The sequence below is a fragment of the Periophthalmus magnuspinnatus genome, chromosome 8, assembly GCF_009829125.3.
Source record: "Periophthalmus magnuspinnatus isolate fPerMag1 chromosome 8, fPerMag1.2.pri, whole genome shotgun sequence".
NCBI lineage: Eukaryota > Metazoa > Chordata > Actinopteri > Gobiiformes > Gobiidae > Periophthalmus > Periophthalmus magnuspinnatus.
In genome coordinates this window covers 7,200,223-7,218,410 of record NC_047133.1, presented here as the reverse complement: position 1 = coordinate 7,218,410, position 18,188 = coordinate 7,200,223, and the positions used below count along the sequence as shown (strand labels likewise).

The window sequence follows — 18,188 nt, the reverse complement described above, 5'->3', positions numbered from 1 at the left end:
ATTGGTTGGTGGATGTTGTCATTTTGTTGTCATGTCACGGGTTATAACAAATAATTTTATAACTTAAGCTGCCCTGTTCAAATTCTACACCTCAGTGATCAAGATTACATAATTGATACTTTGCAGTGGGGTACGCTGGGGTATTCTGCATGTATGTCTGTGATGTAATGTTCAGCAGTTACCATGGTGACACAATGGACACATTCACAAACTTTTAGATTGTCTGAAAACTAGAAAAACGGCACACTACAGGCATTGATGGTCTTATTTAGGTATAGTATTTGATTTGACTAACTGAAAAAATGCTAGCTATCTTTAAACTGTAATTGTATGTGTGAGAGACTTGTTTAATAGCACAAATTGGCTCACCTGTTGTTGTTCCAGCTAAGTTAGATATTTTTGGTAAGATTTTGTTAAAACGAAACTCATTTGAAGTCTTAACTTCAGTAACAGCTTCAGACAGAACAGTGCCTATAGTTAGCTTCACTCTCCCAGGGAACATTGATGACATCAGCTGCAAACTATCAATAAGTTTTGGTACCTTACACTTGCTCTTGATTATAGTTTTATGCAAACCTGAAGTATTTTGAGGGAACAAGCCTGCAAAATAATCACAGTATGATCTAGTTAAAAGTGCAATGATTATTACAAGAAATGACCCAGTTGAGAGATACTTTAATTTAATTAATTTTATTTTCTAATTGTAGCCTACATTTAGTCCTTGTTATGTGTCAAATTCGATTATTTTGGGTTTGATAATGTTTGTTGGACTGAAATGTTTGAAATCACAGAGAATATCTAATTATGGGAACGTTCAGTGTTGCTTGATTTAGTTTTATATGATGTGATTAGATCTTGAATATTAAATTTCCTTCCCAGTTGTGCAGGTTTACCTTTTCTGTTGGCATATATTTGGTTGTTCATTGACTTGGGACAGGTCCACGGCGAAGCACCAATGTCATCCGTCGCCTGGAGACGCACAACGCGGAGACTCAACGTGGGATTCCCGCAGACGAGCACCGCGTGAAGCTCCACCATACCACGACTGCTTCCTTTTAATGCGAGATAATAAAAGCACAAAAGACAAATTAATACGACATAGACAAACACTACATCCTGCTTAAAATTATTTATTTTTTTGTACGATTTCACACAAACGGGATTCTGTAGTTCAAAAGTTGTTTTCACGTTTTAAATCCCGGTTTAACTCATTGCGCTTTTATTTTGAAGTTGCATTTCCGGTCATTTCAGTTACCTTGACTACTGACGCAAGGATTCTATTGTCTTTCTTTTTTTATAGCACAATTTACCAAACACATGCGAAAGAACAGCGAAAAGACAGGATGCTAAACTGTTAAATGACACCTTTTGTAACTTAATTCATGAGTCTACGACTGTGTTACATTTTTATGCGGTAGTTTTTAAAGCTTTTCAGGCGATATTTCAGTGGACCAACCGGCGACCACTTGACTGTTACCGGTTTTATTTAATTTAAAATCAATTTGTGTGGCCATCAAAATGGCGGATGAAAATATTAGCCTGTACGATTTGTTAAACTTGTCTATCAGTTCTCCGAGGCAGGGATTGGTGAACTTTAGGGCCATGTACACGCTTCTCCACAGCATTCTGAGGCAGCTGGGAATCCGCGACATCACCGTGAGTTTCAGTGACACCAGCCCGGGGGAGAGCACCCTAGAGCCGCAGACAGAGGAGGGTGAGCCCCGGAGCCGGACTGGAGAACCGCGGGAGACCGACCCCCCCGAGACTGGACAAGGAACCACCCAGGTATAGTCTGACCACCGTGGAGGGACATGGGAATTCACTGATTAACACCGTTTTTAGGAAATGTAACACCTGAAAAGAGACTGGAATAGCACCCAAAATTATTTATTATTACTTATAAAATTCATGTGGCATCAAAGAAAAATTGGTCATATGTGAACATGTGGACTAAACCAGAACTAAGCCAACTAAGAGTAAACTAGGTTTAAACTTGGATTTAATCATGAGTAAAATATGAGGAATCTAACCTATCATCCATGACAGGACTGTCTAAAATGAAACCAGAATTTATACAGAAATAAATGATTTGTGTAAACTAGAACTAAAGAAGAAGGCCTGAATAACATTGTTTATACTGCACAACTGTATTTACTCTATTAGCATTTATATAAGGGTGGGCAATATGCCAAAACATTAATATCACAATTTTCTTAAAGCCAGATCACAATTTCAACTGTGTCACAATTTATGTAAATCTACATAGTATATTTATGTTGCCTGTTAGAGCCAACTCAAGTCATCTCTTGAGTTCACCGTGATTGGATAAATCCACCTGACATTCACTTGGAGCATGACAGAGGCTGATCAGTAAGAGAAGTGGGTGGAGAAAAATGTCTGTTTAGCAGCAGTATGCTTTTTTGGTGAGCTCATATCGTGATTCAGTAACTATATTGTCAAAAGGATGAGATCATAGTCAGATTTTTTTCCACCATATTACTAGTAGAGTTGTCAAAATCAGATACTAATCAATACTAAAACTAGTATCAAAACTAGATACTAATTTGAGCAGGTATTGATACTAAAAACATTTACAAGACAGAAATGAACATTTCACCAGCTGTACGGTGATTAATATTATTACTGCAAAACGAGCCATAGAAAAGTCCTGGTTTGAGATTTCTGAGCAGTCAGTTTAGACATTTTAATTGTAATGCATGACCACTATAGACCACACAGTGTTTTTAAGGAGGAGACTTGAGCTGGACTTTTGGTGCCAGGCTGGGTCGTGATGCTCCAGTCGTGTCATCATCATGTTAAGCCCCTGACGACAGCACAAAGGCCTCTCTCACATGACTCCGTTCAGGTTTCACACTCACAAAGATGAAAGATAATTACTTTAAATGAAACAAGCCACTTTACTGCTTAAATGTAATTTCTTATGCATTATGTAGAGTTCGTAAACTACTGTGGACACGTCAGCCCTGGTGTTTCCTGTAGTACAACTCCATTCACACATGCTGCTTTAACTGGCAATTTTCCAGAAACTATATGTGAATGGGGCCTGTGTGTCTGGAAAATCCCTCCAGGCTCCAGTAGCAATGGCATCTGTGCACACAAAATTCCAGCAGAGGGCACTAGCTCTGGCTCTGCTGTCACACTGAAAAGTGGAGCAGTTTAGTTGCAAAGTTATGTAGTGGAGGTGGTTTAAAGCTACCATCTGTAACTTTATTAGATTTTTTTTGTTACCAATAACAAATTTGGACAATGAGCTGCTAAAAATAGATAGTAAAATTAAACACTTTTATAGTTTTTTTAGTTTTTAGTTTTTTTATCTATAATGAGTCACAAGTGATTTATTCAGTCCTCCACAGCTCAGATCTTATTGTAACACAGAACAAAAATGTCCTCACTTGTATTTATCATTCAATCTATCTTTTATTGAACAATACGTTTATATAGTAATTAGTGAAGGTTTTTTTGAGATTACAAACTATAGGGTTATAAACTAATTTATACTCAGGACTAACGAAGTATATTATATATGAAATATATTATATCAATTATAGCTCCTCTCTCTGTCTCCCCTTGCCTACTCTGGGTCTGGTCTGGTCCGGTCTGGCTCAGGTCTGGTCTGGCTCGGGTCCATGTTCGACCTGTGATGCTGCAGAGATGAGGTGTAATTAGCCCCCCACAGAGAGCTTCATGAAAAGCCTCCGCAGGTCCACAGAGTTCAGCCTGAATCATTCATGTCCTGTCAGACCAAACTCAGGGATTAACTGTGACCTCCATCGACCCTCACTGACCTGCACACACACTCACCTGAACACGCACAGACACACAAACACAAACACACTGTAGCAAAGTATAAACTATTCAAAGTCTCAGTCCAAAGTTTAGGCACAAAACAGACTTAAGCTCCTAGTTTAGCTTTTTGTCAAGTGTTAATATAGTCCTGGTCTAGTCTCGTTTGGTCTTCGTTGTCTCCTTGTATTTATTTGAGTGTGGCTGGCCTGAATAGTTTACTTTTTGGTTACCTCCAAATTGGTTTTGTTGTCATTAAATAGGGTTGTATTGTGCAAAATCAACATTGTTTTATATGTCATCCATGCATGTCTGCATAATCTAGTGATCTCTCCTGGGCACAACCCCTCCATAAATATACAAAAACATGAAACTTGACAAACCTGATGCAATGCACAGTTTTGTAATGTAGTTGTACTCTGAAGAGGGTGTGATGTAGCATGGAGAGCAAGGAGAGGGGTGAATCAGAGCGTCAAAAAGTAAACAGAAACTTATTAAACCAATTAATACATTGTTTCGGTAAATATAGCATTTTCAATAAGATAAAAGGTAATGTGTTGTTAGAAATCGCATAAAAGTGCAATACCCCCACTTTAATGTGTACACAGGGTATAGTCATTGTTTAGTCTTGGTTCAGTTTAATCCTGGTTTAGGCCTGGTTCATTGACTCGAGCTCAGCGTTGGTCCCCTGCAGCGAGTCAATGATCTGCAGATTAAGCCATAGGGACATTCCTGAGTCTGCAGGACTGCATTATCTGGTGTTCGAGTTTGAGTTAGCATCATCAACCTAAAACATGCCCAGCTGATACTTTGCAGCTGATCTCTTCAACATTCCCTGGAGATGTGATGCTCAGCTGTTAAACAAGTCCCTTTAAAATAACATTACAGCCACAAGTTAGCTAGCATTAGCCAACAGTTTTTCAGTTAGTCACTCAACTTTTTTGTTGAAAATCAAACACCTAAACAGGACCACGAACACTCATGTTGATCGCAGGCTTTTGTGGCAAATGTGTTGTTTAAATCCATTTTGCATTTTTTCATGAGTTTTCAGATAATCTTAAAGGGTTTTTTTTGGCAGCGTTTGTTAATATGTGCATTGTGTTACCATGGTAACTGATGAATATGGCACCATAGAGATACATGTAGAATACCACCAGCCTGATGTCACTGCAAAGTATCAATAATCACTTACCTCCAGTTGCTTCTGTCCTCAGCTCTGTTACATATGGTGAAGGTGTAAACTGCAACATAAACTTAGATTTTTACTTCTAGAGCTCTGCAGTTTTAACCTAATCAAATTGTCAATTTTCACCTTTGGACTTTTTCATTAACATGTTATGAGCAATGCACAGTGCATATGAGGTGAGACCACTCATTTATATCATTATTTTACTAAACATTTTACACTTTTTTTCCCAGTTTGACAATTTTTTTAGGTGTCAAATTTTACTTCCTGGTTGGAAATCAGGACATTACCCTACAGAATTCCATAACTGTTACCTAGCAACCATGTAGTGCACCACGCCAGTGTTCCTCTAATGTACACAGAGAGTATTAGTTGACAAATAAAATGATAAGAAAACACCTTTATTTGGTTGAAAATAATGTTTAAAGTTTCAGATAAAATGTGTTTCTTGCGTGTAAATTGTGCTTAACTTTTGGACAGAATTCTCCCTATTTTTCCACTTTTCTTCACAAATTGTTCTTGATTGGTGTAAAGCTGTAATTTATATTTACAAAAGGTATTATTTCACCAAATTAAGTCAAAATTTGAAAGAAAAAACGTGATTATGTCTGTCGTGATTATGTGCAGGAAATGAACAAGGAAAGACATTTTAATTAATTTTTGACACGATAAAATCTCATTTAAAATCATGATCGATCAATATGAGGAAAATAATTGTATTTATATATTTATTTTTGCCACTGCAGTAACCTCTGGGCATAGCTGAGTGATGTCTTCTCATTGACAGGTTAAATATAGGACAGGAGATAGACCCGGCAGACTGCACTGCCTCTAATTAGTTTTTACTGAATGAAAGTGTGTTTGTTTTGGGCCGTGGTGGTTCACTGACCCTCTGTTAGACATTCCCATGCCCACAAGCCCCAACACGTCCGTTTGTTATTAACGCCACGCTAACCCAGAGCTAATGAGATGAAACAGTTTGCGCTGAACACACTGACTCACTCGGTTCGGTTGGGGTCAGAGGTCACAGAGTTTCTATGACGACAGCCCCAAAATTGTTAGAAATTTTATTGACTTACCAGAGTGTGGGGGTATTCAAACTTCTGTATTAAAGTGCATAGGTCCAACTCTTTAGTACCAGAGGGTTGCCAGTTCAAACCTCGCCCAAAGTGCATTGTTTGATCGGGTCAGACATTTAAATAGTTATAACTGATTCATAAGTAGTTTGGTCATTGTTCTCTCTGGTCTCTTAGGAGAGTGTGGGCAACGATAAACATTTTTTGGAGCTGATTCAGAGGATAGAGAAACAGACAGATCAACTTCAAGACAATGTGAGGGAACTGCGCCACCAACAGGATAAGGTCAGAACTGCAGACCGTCTCTGACAATGAGAGATAACACTAAAATAATGAATCTAACTCTAAAGCAGTCATTGTCTAGATGATTTAAATGTGTGTTTCAGGCTTCTGCAGCTCAGTCTCAGTGGGTGAAAACCCTGGAAAGTCACGGCCAAAGAGTGGACGCTCTGGAGGAGGCTGTGGTCAGTGCAGCACAAACACATGTGAAATACAGCGGACGTGTGTGTGTACAATACACAGGACATAAAAGAGCTGCATGAAACAGAGCAGCTCCATAGCACTGTAGTCTGCAGAGGACTCAGTGTCTGTGGTTTGTCTGTTCCAGAGGGTTCCAGAGGAGGACGAGCGCTACGTGACCTGGGAAGCCATGAAGTCTGCCCTCATCACAGAGAGGCAGAACTTACAAAAGGTCTGACTTTCAAATATTCATATTCTAGCTATTACACATATATACACAACATAATATTAACTGTATAATCAACTTTGTAACAGTTTAGTAATCTTGCCTATTCATTCTCTCGCTCAAATGCTCATCTCATAATATTAGTAGGTGGTTGACAAAGACGTGCTCCTTTGTGTCCATAAACGTCTTTCACCAAACTTAATAACTTAATAATTTATAACTTAATTTCAGGGTTTGCACTCACTCAACAATAAAACTAGGACGTATGGTCTCATTTATGTAGTTTTCACTGTAGAATGTGATCATGTTTGCCCAGGGCCTCATTCAGACCATGAAAGATGAAGATATGATCACAACAGAACCAAACACTTCAGATGTTTCTCCTTCATCTAAAACTCAAACCAAAGAGTCCAGAACGGAGACAGAGGCCAAAGATGGTATGGCTCAACAGTTTGTAACACCAGTTTTATGATAAATGCTGCAGCTGCTGTTGTCATTAACATTCCCTGGGGTTGTGATGCTAACTACAGGTACTGCTCTGTCTGAAGCTATGTTACTCAAGTTGGACTTAAATCTGAGCTCTGAGCTTTGTTGTAACATAATCTGACCAGAAAGAATGGATTTAGCTGGAACTACAATAGATGAGCTGATTTGTGTTGTTAAACAAACTCTCTCAAATAATATTACAGTCACAAGCTAGCTAGCATTTGCCAACAGTTTTTCAGTTAGTCACTCTCCCCCTTTTTGTTGAAAATCAAACATGTAAACAGGACCATGAACGCTTGCATTCATCACAGGCTCCTGAAAATGTTCTGTTTAAATCGATTTTGTACTTTTTCTTGAGTTTTCAGACCATCTAAAGATTTATCAGGCTGTGTTTGTGAATATGTGTGTATTGTGTCACTATGGTAACTGCTGAACATTCTACTATATCGACATATATGCAGCTCTCCACCGTGTTTCTGCAAAGTATCAATTTCTTTTTTTTTTTCTTTTTTTTTTTGGCTATATGTTATAATTTGGTCATACTGATTTTTCACCTCTCTGCACTGTTAGACCCGGGCCCTGGCTCAGCCCGGGTCCGGACCCTGACGCAGAAGGCCTGTGGAAGCTTCATGTACCAGGAGACAGTGGAGGCGCTCAAAAACATCGGCCGCCTGAAACAGCGCTGTGACGGACTGGAGGAGCGGCTCTGTTCCCTGGACCTGGAGAGGAGCCGGGAGAGACAGGAGCTGCTCCGGTTACGAGACCTGCTCCACAACACAGGTACAGCAGAGGGGGAGGATGGATATAAAACCACCAACTGTGTTGGTGGTTTTATATCAATCACATTCTACTTTGGGATATCCAAAAGGTAAATGCACAAATGTTGTACCTGATCATTTCTATCAGTGTCTAGGCCCAAGAACTCACTGTATTACAACACAAACTTGCATTTTAAAGAAGACCTATTGTGCATGTGTCTATTCTATCGTTATGATCCATGATACCTGTGGATCATTGTTAAAATTTTAAATCGTAATGATCTAAAATTACTTTAAGAAACTCAGCTGACTTCTCTGTTAGTAAACTGCTGTGCCCAATGGGAGCAGATGCCCCCCTCCTATGGATAGCTGCACATCACACTAGTAAGCAGCAGATTTTTTTTTTTCATTTGTACCAAAACAACTACCTGACGCTCCCGAATCCTACAAGTATAACCAATTAAGAAAATGTTTTTTTCTAAAATCCAAATCCATCTCCACATACAACTTCAAAAGGGTAAATGTTGAGGGGAAATTCTGAATTCTACACATTTATCAGTCTAGATTAGCTCTTGCTTAAAGTGATTGGGAAAAGGCAGAACATTCAGACAAATATTTAAAGCTGATTGGTCGAAGCATTACAACAACAGAACCAGCAGAGAAATCAAACCTTTGTTAAATCTAGAAAAAGCACAGACATCTTTGCTGTAACATCAGACCTGTTACAGGTAGCTATAGGTGCACACACAGCAAGTTCGAAAGGTTTCCTGTTGACAAACACAGAGCCAGTGTTCAAGTGGTGGTTTGGCAAGCTTAAACTACACTGTGCAGTGAGACAGTGATCTGGTTCAACATTAGCATGCTTTTTGTTTCCAAGGATTTATCAAAACCAGCGTCTCGTCGTAAGACTAATACAGGCTCTGACTTCATCAATTCTTTACCATGAACCCAACCTTTTTGACTGCAGGTTCTGATGAGGCGTTTGATGCCATGAAGGAGGAGCTGGATGAGCAGAGAGCGTTGGTCCAAAGCCTCCTGAGTGAGAGGGACAAGGTCAGTCAGAGAAACACCAAAGAGGAACTGGTCACATTTTAAGTGGAACTAAATCCACTTTTTTGCTACTTAACACTGTATATGGTGTTTTAATAGTATTTCTTTACAATTTGAGTGCAAACTAGGTAGATATGCAGCTTTTTGGTCAAAAATGCTGTCTTCAGTGGCCTCTGTAGTTGGTGACATCACACATGACTGCCCTAATTACAGTCAGGTGTTTCCAATTATAAACATCTAGCTGTAGGGGCAGAGGTTAAAGTGTGGATACCCTCAATTCTCTTTCCTCACTTCCTTATCTTTGATTCCTCACCTTGTTCCTCCATTTTTCAGCAATCAATTAAATGTGCCATGTTAAGTGATGTCCCAAAGTTCAAAGGAGGGAAGGAAACCATGGTGGAAATATAAGCAAGGGTTTAGGAGACAGACATCAGATACAATAATACAACTGCATTTGTCTCACAGTGAGAAGCTTGAAGCTCAAATACAGGGACAGCAGGATGTTTGACATATCGCATCATTTTTAGTAAGCCTTAATATAGTCCTCACTACAGGATAGTATCAACATTAAAAAAGTCACATTCACAGGACATAAATGAACCTTTAATGAATAACTTTAGAATGAACTTGAGCTGTAGCAGGAGAAGTATAAGACCACAGAGACTAATATATTCCAGTTTGGTAACAACGTATTATCCTTATAGGTTTTCAGTCAAATGCACCAAACCGATATTACCTCCTCAACTCAAACTCTGATTTAAAAATGAGTTGAGTGCTGTTTTGTTTGCACTGTTTGTGAAAGCTTGAGAGCTCAGAGTTGAAAAGCAGTGCAGAGGAGCAGACAGCAGGGGGCAGCGATAGAGACCCAGAACCACAGTCAGATCCAGGACCACAGCCAGACCCAGGACTAGACCCAGGACTGGAGATGCTCCGGACTGAGGTGACCGAGCTGAGGAGTGCGCTCAGCAAGCTCAGGTAACAGGGACAGACAGAGGAGGGCTGAAGCAGGTACTGTGAAAAGTATATTTGGGTTTCTTTATTTATGGATTTATTTATTCTTAAGTCTGGCCCTGTGTCAGTAACTTCTGTAGTCATTGGTACAGATACGTGTGTGTGGCTCAGGGTGCAGGTGCACTCAGTGGAGCTCAGTCTGAAGGAGCTCAGGGACAGGAGGCTGCAGGCTCCAGCCGAGGACACAGTGCAGAGCCTCCAGGACCAGGTCAGACACATGGACAGAGACAAACAAAGGGGCACAGGAACACGCACCACAGTACCGCACACTAGGCTATAAGAGACAAGCACGCAACATAATCAAACAGAAATAAAAAAGCCTAAATCTGGCTCATCAAGGACTGGTGTGTGTCACTTTAGGTTCTACACATTTATCAGTCTAAATTGGCTCTATAAACTTACACAAATCAGTCCAAATGCAACTTCAAAAGGGTAAATGGTGAGTGGAAACTGTGAATTGAGTTCTACACATTTATTAGTCTGTACTGGCACTTGCTGAAAGTAATTAGGAAAAGGCAGAACATTCAGACAAATATTTGAAGCTGATAGGTTGAATTGTTACAACAATGGATCAAGTCACCGAGAAAGCAAACTTTTGTTAAATCCAGTCGAGAGAAAAGCACAGACATCTTTGTTGAAACATCAGACCTGTTACAAGTAGCAATACGCACACACAGAGCAACTTGGCTTTCTTCTTGACAAACAGAAAGCCTTTTGTTGACATGCGGCTGTGATTTGGCGAGTGTATATGTGTGTATGGTTTTGTGTGTGTGTTCCTTAGCTTGAAGCCGTGCGCGGGATGCTGCATCAGATGATGGAGTCTCTGACCTGTGAGCTGAGCCTCCAGGACGGCCCGACAGAGGAGAACTCTGAGCTCTTCAGCCACACAGCCTTCAGCCTGGGCTCCAGACTCAGCCTTCTCTTCCAGGAACATGAACAGCTCCAGGAGACTGTCAACGCACTGCTGCAGCAACAGCCAAGCAGAGCAAGAGAGGGACTGAGAGGGAGAGAAGCCCAGGCAAGAGAGAGGGACACCCAGGCAAGAGAAGGACAGACACAGGGAGGGATGCCTAATCAAGAGAAGGACTGAGAGGGAGAGACACCCAGGCAAAAGAGAGGCACTGACACAGGGGGAAGGGGAAAAAGGGCAAGAAAGAGACATAAATATAAGGAAGAGTGAATCATGTATTGAGTATTTAATCACCATCCAAAGAATCCCTTTCTTAAAAGTCATTATTTTGGCCATGTTACAGTGGTCTTGTCTCTCTAAGTGCCATGTCGGCCATATGGCCGTGGTCTTATTCCTAAGTCAGCCATGTAACTAGTGCATGTATTGTTCATTTGTTGTTTTTGTTGTGTCTCTCAGAGCGCTCAGCTGGTGAGCGGGGTGCAGAAGACCATCCTCCAACTTCAGACAGAGTGTGAGAAACTGCATGAGACCACACGATGTCTGCACGAAGACAACCAGCAGAAGCAGGCGCACATCGAGGTATCATAATCACACACACACAACCAGCAGAACAGATGCACATCGAAGTATCACACACACACACATATACACACAACAGGAAGAAGCAGACGCACATTAAGGTATCGCACGAACACACTCACACACAACAGGGAGAAGCAGACACACATCAGGGTATCACACTCACACGCACACACACAAAACAGTTCATTGCTCATTTATAGTTCAGAAATATTATAATCATGTTTTTTTAGGAACTGTACAAGATGACAGAGGAGCTGGAGGAGAAGAAAGCCAACAAAAATATAGTAGAAACTGAAATCGTAAGTTTAATGTTTAGGTGGTGTAGTGTGGTATTTGTGTGTGTTTTTCAGCTGTGTGCCTAAGTGTGCCCCCTGGACATATTTATTTGTTTTTTGCAGCGTGCAGATAAGAGCGTGTTGGACAGTAAAGTGAGCCGTGTGCAGTTTGACTCTGTGACAGAGCAGCTCAGTAACATGTTTAACGACCTCCTGACCAAAGTGACCGACCGTGAGCAGGACTGGAGCAAACTCATGGAGAAGCTGTCCACAGAGATGGACCGTAAGGTACAGCAAACTCTCTGTAAAATCACTGTAAACTCACTGTAAACCCTCTGAAACCTTTACACGTTTCTGCAGTTTCTCTTAGTTAGCGAGTACCCATCATATTAATATTTTGCAGCTGATGTCAAAAACATTCCCTAGGGGTGTGATGCTAACTGTGTGCACTACTCTGTCTGAAGCGCTATTAGACGTTAATCTGAGCTTTGTTTTAACACAATCTGACCATAAAGAACTAACTTAACCGGAATACAAGAGGTGAGCTGATTTGGACTGTTCACAAGCACAAGCAAGCTAGCATTAGCCAACATTTTTTCAGTTAGTCACTCTCACCTTTTTGTTGAAAATCAAACTCCTAAACAGGATCATGAAAGCTCATATTGATTACAGGCTCCTGAAATGTGCTGTTTAAATCCATTTAGTTAAACCGCATTGAGCTGGACTCTATGAAGAAGCAGCTGGAGGATCGGTGGAAAACCATCCAGGAACGAATGAAGAACGAGGGGGCGCTAGAGCAGGACGACGCTGCAGGGATCCGGAAGTACGACTCTTTTAACCCTGTAGTTTAGACCTCTACAAACATGTTCTGAAATGTCCCTGTGTTTTAGATGCCCTCCTTGTGTCTCCATGGGGTCTTATTCTCTGTAAAAGCTGCTAACACTGTAGTTTCGACCCCTCCACCCCTTTTGAAATGCATGCATTTGTATTAGTTTAAAGGCTCAGATTTCATTCTCTCTCGGATGGTAATGTTTTGAACTTGAAATTGTGCACTAGAAACTCAGTTCTGATTTTAAAATGATTCAATTCACAGTCATATATTTTACTGCTTTTCATTCTGTCCTTTTGTTGTTATTGTTGTTGTCGTCTTAGGCAGCTTGTGGAGAGGTTCCACTGTTTGTCCTGTGACCGCCCTGTGGTCAAACACACTCCTGGACCGTGAGTTTCACCAGCACAGATCACACACAGGCCCTGGGAGGGCCAGGGAAATATACACTGCAAAAAGTTATGCATATTTAGTTTGGATTATATTTGTGGGTCTAGATTTCACTTACTTGACCTTAAAAAATATATTCATGCTACAAAATTAGGTGAGTTAATCTAGAGTTAGTCTCATCTCGCTGTTCTACATGTATTTGACAAAAATACATGCATTAGTGAACACTGCTAAAAAGTGTAAGATTGTCTTAAATCTTAAGAACAGCACATTTTCAGGAGCCTGTGAGTGATTCAAGTGTTCATGATCCTGTTTAAGGGTTCAATTTTCAACTTGATTTTCAATTTTAGCACAAATCATCTCACCTGTTGTAGTTCTAGCTAAATCAGCTTGTGTTAAATTGAAGGTCAGATTAATGTCTAACTTGAGAAACAGAACTTCAGAGTAGTGCCTCCAGTTAGGTTCACACCTCCAGGGAATGTTGATAAAATCAGCTGCAAAGTATAAATTATTGACCTATAGAATGTTGTGATGTCATCTGAAACACAGCAATACATAAAAACTAAAATTACTATAGATTCTCTCCTAAATGTGTGAGTTATCTTTGTCTAGGTTAATCTTTTTTGTAATTTTTGTGATTTTGAATAATATTTTGTGTTTCGTTTACAGACAGTTGCTGACGCTGCCGGCCTCTCCCAGTTTCCAGCCGCACAGATCCCTGAGGCCCTTCACTGTATACATGCTGGAGCAGATCAGACAGCACTGCAGGAGGTTTGTACACACCAGTCATCTCCAACAGGGGGCACTACAGGAGGTCTGAGGGTTCTACTGGCATTCTGTTATAACACAGACCATCTGATCTCCAGCAGGGGGCACTACACAAGCAGAGTAGACCAGCTGTCCTTTTAGTGTTTTACATACTAAAACTTGATTTTGATTCTAAGGAATAGATACTCAATACTGATTCCGATACCTCGATGATAATTTTTTTTTTTTTAAACAATCTTTCATTAGACAATAGAATGTGATTTTAAAAACTTAAATGGTAGTTTGTGTCTTATACTTGTTCTGATACAGCTCAAGATCATTCTAAAGCGGTACAGGAAAGGTTTATTTCTGTCCTGTGAATTTGACTTTTTTAGTATTGATACTTGCTCAAATGAGTATCTAGTTTTGATACGAGCTTTAGTATTGATAAGCATCTGTTTTTCAATATTTTTGACAGCCCTAGTCTTTTTTTCAGTGACGCTTGTCCAGATCTTTGTTGAACTTTATTGATCTTTTTTATCTTATCTGTTCCAAATTATTTAAATTTAAGTGGTCATTTTTTGGTGTTGACAGCTCTGAAACGGAGCAAAGGAGCTTGGTCCATGTAGTTCTGTCTGCTCATTAGCACATTTATAAATAATGTATAGTACAATCACACCTCTCATTACAGTCTAATATTTGACAGTAAAATTGTACTTGCACATGTTAAATTGAATAATCCTGACTCAGCTGTGTGTGTTTCTCAGTCTGAGCCCAGGGATCAACTCCTACAACCTGACCAGCAGCAGATGCAAGAGAGAGCAGCTCCAGAAGAGCTACCGAACCATGCGCAGGCAGATAGACAGGCTCCAACAGGACCGACGAAGAAAGGGGCCCGACCAGGGACTGAGCCAGGGACTGAGCCAGGGACTGAGCCAGGGACTGAGCCAGGGACTGAGCCAGGGACTGAGCCAGGGACTGAGCCAGGGACTGAGCCAGGGACTGAGCCAGGGACTGAGCCAGGGACTAGACCAGAACAAGCTGTGAGTCAGGGAGAGGTCAGGGAGGGGCTTATTGTACAGATGGAGGAAGTACCTCTATATCAATTGATGAATATTCATTGGTATGGAGCTCAGGATGAAACATCAGAAAGTGTCTATTACCATAGAGATCCACCATGTTTGAAACAGTAGAAACACCAATAAAGCTGCATTAGTAAAAATAACATAAAAGCTAAACAAAAGAGCTGTGGAACAACCCAATAAACTGTAGGATAAATATTGGTAAATGCATTTATCACTAGTGTCAGAAAATGCTGAGTTTAGATTTTAACAACTTAAAATCTCCACTACTTTAACATTAGTCACTATGAGGTGTCACAACACAATACTGATATCTATATATCCAAAAGTAAAATCCTTATATTGCCATCATGAATTTATCACCCATGTGATAAATTCATGCACCATCACTGCACCCTCTGGGCAGTGATGTGCTGGAGGTGACAGACTACAGCCTGTACTCTGTCTCCTCGCTGTGTCTCTCTCGTATCTCCCTCCTGTCTCTCCCATATCTTCTGTTCCCTCTCTCTTCAGTGAGCGTGTGGTGGAGGTAGCAGACTACAGCCTGTACTCGGTCTCTCGCAGTTGCGGAGGCAGCCACACGGTGACGTCCTTTAACCAGAGGCAACGCAGCACAGTGCAGCATAGCTCCCAGCAGAGCCGCCTGCTGGCCCAGATCGACGACACATTCGGACAGGTACAACACACCAACCGTTAACATAACAATAAACTACATCAGTATATTACAGTGATCTGGGTAGAGCTAGTCCAGGTTTGGTTCTGGTCTGGTCCAGGTTTGAGCCCAATTTAGTCAAGATGAAGACTTGCGTTGGTCCTGTTCTAGTCCTGGTTTTCTCCAGATCGTTTCCACATTTAGGTGTGGGTTTAGTCCCTGTTTAGTCCTGATTATCACAATGTTTAGAATGCCTATGATTTAACACTAAGCTGGAGGACAGGTTAGAATTCTTTAGTGGTATTTGTTGTTTAAAGGATATTACACAAAAAACAATTAAGCATTTTAATATAAAATATATAGAATACCCCCTCTTTAACTGTCAGATTGTGTTAGATTGTGTTGACCCGGTTTATGGTTAATATTAGTGGGCCTGTTCCCATAAAACAAAAACTGGCACAAACTTCAGCATCTCTCCTGCCATTACAAATGATCTAAATTAACGTGTGCTGTGTGTGTTTTCAGTCTGTGGAAGTTGACATTTTGGGAGTGGACGGTAACATTTACAAAGGACGCCTGAACGCAACACCAAGCAAAAATATGGAAACCAAACTCCCAACCATTGCCTCCAAAGACGGTAAATAAGACCGTCCCTCAAACGTATATTAATAAACCTCAGAGTGAATAAAATATATCTAAAGCAATATTGTGGTTTATTTTTGATGTAAAGAGCCCATATTATGCTATTTTCTGGTCTAATGCTGTTTCCTTATCACAAACATACCTGGAGTTGTGTTTTGTTTCATTCACACAAGGAACACGGTGGAACAGAGTGTTTTCCATTTGAGAGAAAAACAAGTTCTTCTCTCAAATGGAAAACACTCTGTTCCACCATGTGATGTCATTTGGTAATACAGGAAGTGTTTTTAAACTCCATACACTAGAATAATTTGGATAATTTCATGCCTGGATTTGTTAATCTCTACTGAACGAAAGGTAAATGACAGCTTTAAACATCACAAGTTGGAACAGAGCATTTTGAGCTTTGGAGACGTAGACAGACTAATAAAGTGTTACTCAAACATGTGTGAATGAAACAAAACACAACTCCAGGTCTGTTTTTGAGGAGGTAACAATGTTCTAACATTGCTTAAAGATCACGAGAGTTCATTTTGTGTAATATAGGACCTTTAAAACAAGAATAAAGGTTGCTATTGACCAGTTTAAATATCAAGCAAATGGATAAGTGCAGAGGAAGAGGCTGCAGAGAATAGGGATAGAGCGGTAGAAGACTGTGGACACCAGTGAGGGAACAGCCCAGAGGAGAACCAGGTTAAACACATATTCTGGGTGGACTCTGTGTGTCTCTGCTGTCCCTGTGGTAAATACAGTGTGTCTTTAGGATCCTACAGGAGCAGAGGCCGACCCCGGAGCTCCCCTTCCCCCAGAGAGAGTGCACCGAGCTCGGGTCTGCAGCGCCCCAGCCCCCCCTCAGGTATGATCACACATGGATACAGGAAGGGAAGTCCTCCTGGTTAAACCTCACGAAAAACATACTTAGAGTTGTGTTTTGTTTCATTCACAAATGTTTGAGTAAACCTTTATTATTAGTCTGTCTACATCTCCAAAGCTCAAAATGCTCTGTTTCACCGTGTGATGTCATGAAGCTGTAGTTTTCAAGTTAACAGCTACATTTTACCTTTAGTTCAGTAGAGACTGGAAATTCGAGGGGTGAAATGATCAAAACGATTCTAGTGAAGGCGTATGGAGTTTAAAAACATAGTGGAACAGAGTGTTTTCTGTTTGACACCAGAATATTGACTCTGATCCAGACTTTTGTACTGCAGTGAATAAGGGATCTATTGATGGGTCAGTTGGTTGAGATAGTTGCTAAGGCTGTGTTGACCACATCCCAATTTGGCGAAACAAAACCTGGACTAGATCAGGACTAAACCAGGACTCGAACTGGGCCCCAAACCATAACTTGAATATTGGTGGTTCAGTTCTGACTACTTGTAATTTGTGCTTCTCTTATGTCCTTGCGCAAGACACCTATACTGCATTTTTGAGGACTTTTCAAACAGTAGAATATTTGTTTTTAATTGTTTATTACTATGGCAGTGGTGTACTGAAATCCATTATTAGATCTTGAATTACACTGAGCATGTTTTGACTGGACAGAACAGGAAAATTAACCTGCAACTTTCCTGCTGTGACATGTAAAAAGTATTACTGAATCTGATCTCTTCCTCTCTCCTTCCTCTCCCCTCTTCTCTTCTGTTTCTCTGTCTTTATTTTCTCCCCCTCCACTCCCTTTTCTCTCTCCCCTCCTCTGTCCTCCCTCTTCACTCTCTCCTCCCTCTTTCTGCGTAGGATGCTGCAGTTCTGGTCGGGATTGGTCAGTGTCTCCTCTGGGCTGTGCCTCTCAGAGCTCTCTTGTCCCGATGTCAGCAAATGCAGCAGAGAGCTCAATATAAACTCCTCACAAACTTATCAGAAACAAAGTTAAATCAAGTGAAGAATTTACCCAGTGAAAGGTAAAGATTGAAGATTTTGAGACAGATGTTAGTGTTTTCATTGAAGTGCTGATAATCTAAAGGGGCTTAAGTGACATTTAGGGCAGTTAATTTTACATATCATAAAACATCTGATGAGCTCTATTCAAACA

The 18,188-nt window shown here is 40.6% G+C and overlaps 1 protein-coding gene across 1 annotated transcript; it reads left to right on the top strand.

Annotated features, from left to right (window-relative positions):
• The first annotated feature begins 1,518 nt into the window (after positions 1-1,518).
• On the top strand, positions 1,519-17,059 carry LOC129456465 (glutamine-rich protein 2). The gene is made up of 16 exons (XM_055223775.1): positions 1,519-1,785; positions 6,244-6,351; positions 6,453-6,530; positions 6,674-6,757; positions 7,068-7,188; positions 7,808-8,017; positions 8,963-9,048; positions 11,423-11,545; positions 11,779-11,847; positions 11,947-12,111; positions 12,528-12,646; positions 12,976-13,041; positions 13,709-13,810; positions 15,382-15,544; positions 16,046-16,157; positions 16,923-17,059. Exons 1-16 carry the CDS (start codon positions 1,519-1,521, stop codon positions 17,057-17,059), a joined length of 2,010 nt encoding a protein of 669 aa, XP_055079750.1.
• The last annotated feature ends 1,129 nt before the right edge of the window (positions 17,060-18,188 follow it).

Excerpts from the sequence above, each read along its gene's own strand:
- LOC129456465 (XM_055223775.1), top strand. The coding sequence starts at position 1,519 with ATGGCGGATGAAAATATTAGCCTGTACGATTTGTTAAACTTGTCTATC. Across the intron at positions 6,352-6,452 it reads TGCGCCACCAACAGGATAAG|GCTTCTGCAGCTCAGTCTCA; the intron begins GTCAGAACTGCA and ends TGTGTGTTTCAG. Across the intron at positions 6,531-6,673 it reads ACGCTCTGGAGGAGGCTGTG|AGGGTTCCAGAGGAGGACGA; the intron begins GTCAGTGCAGCA and ends TGTCTGTTCCAG.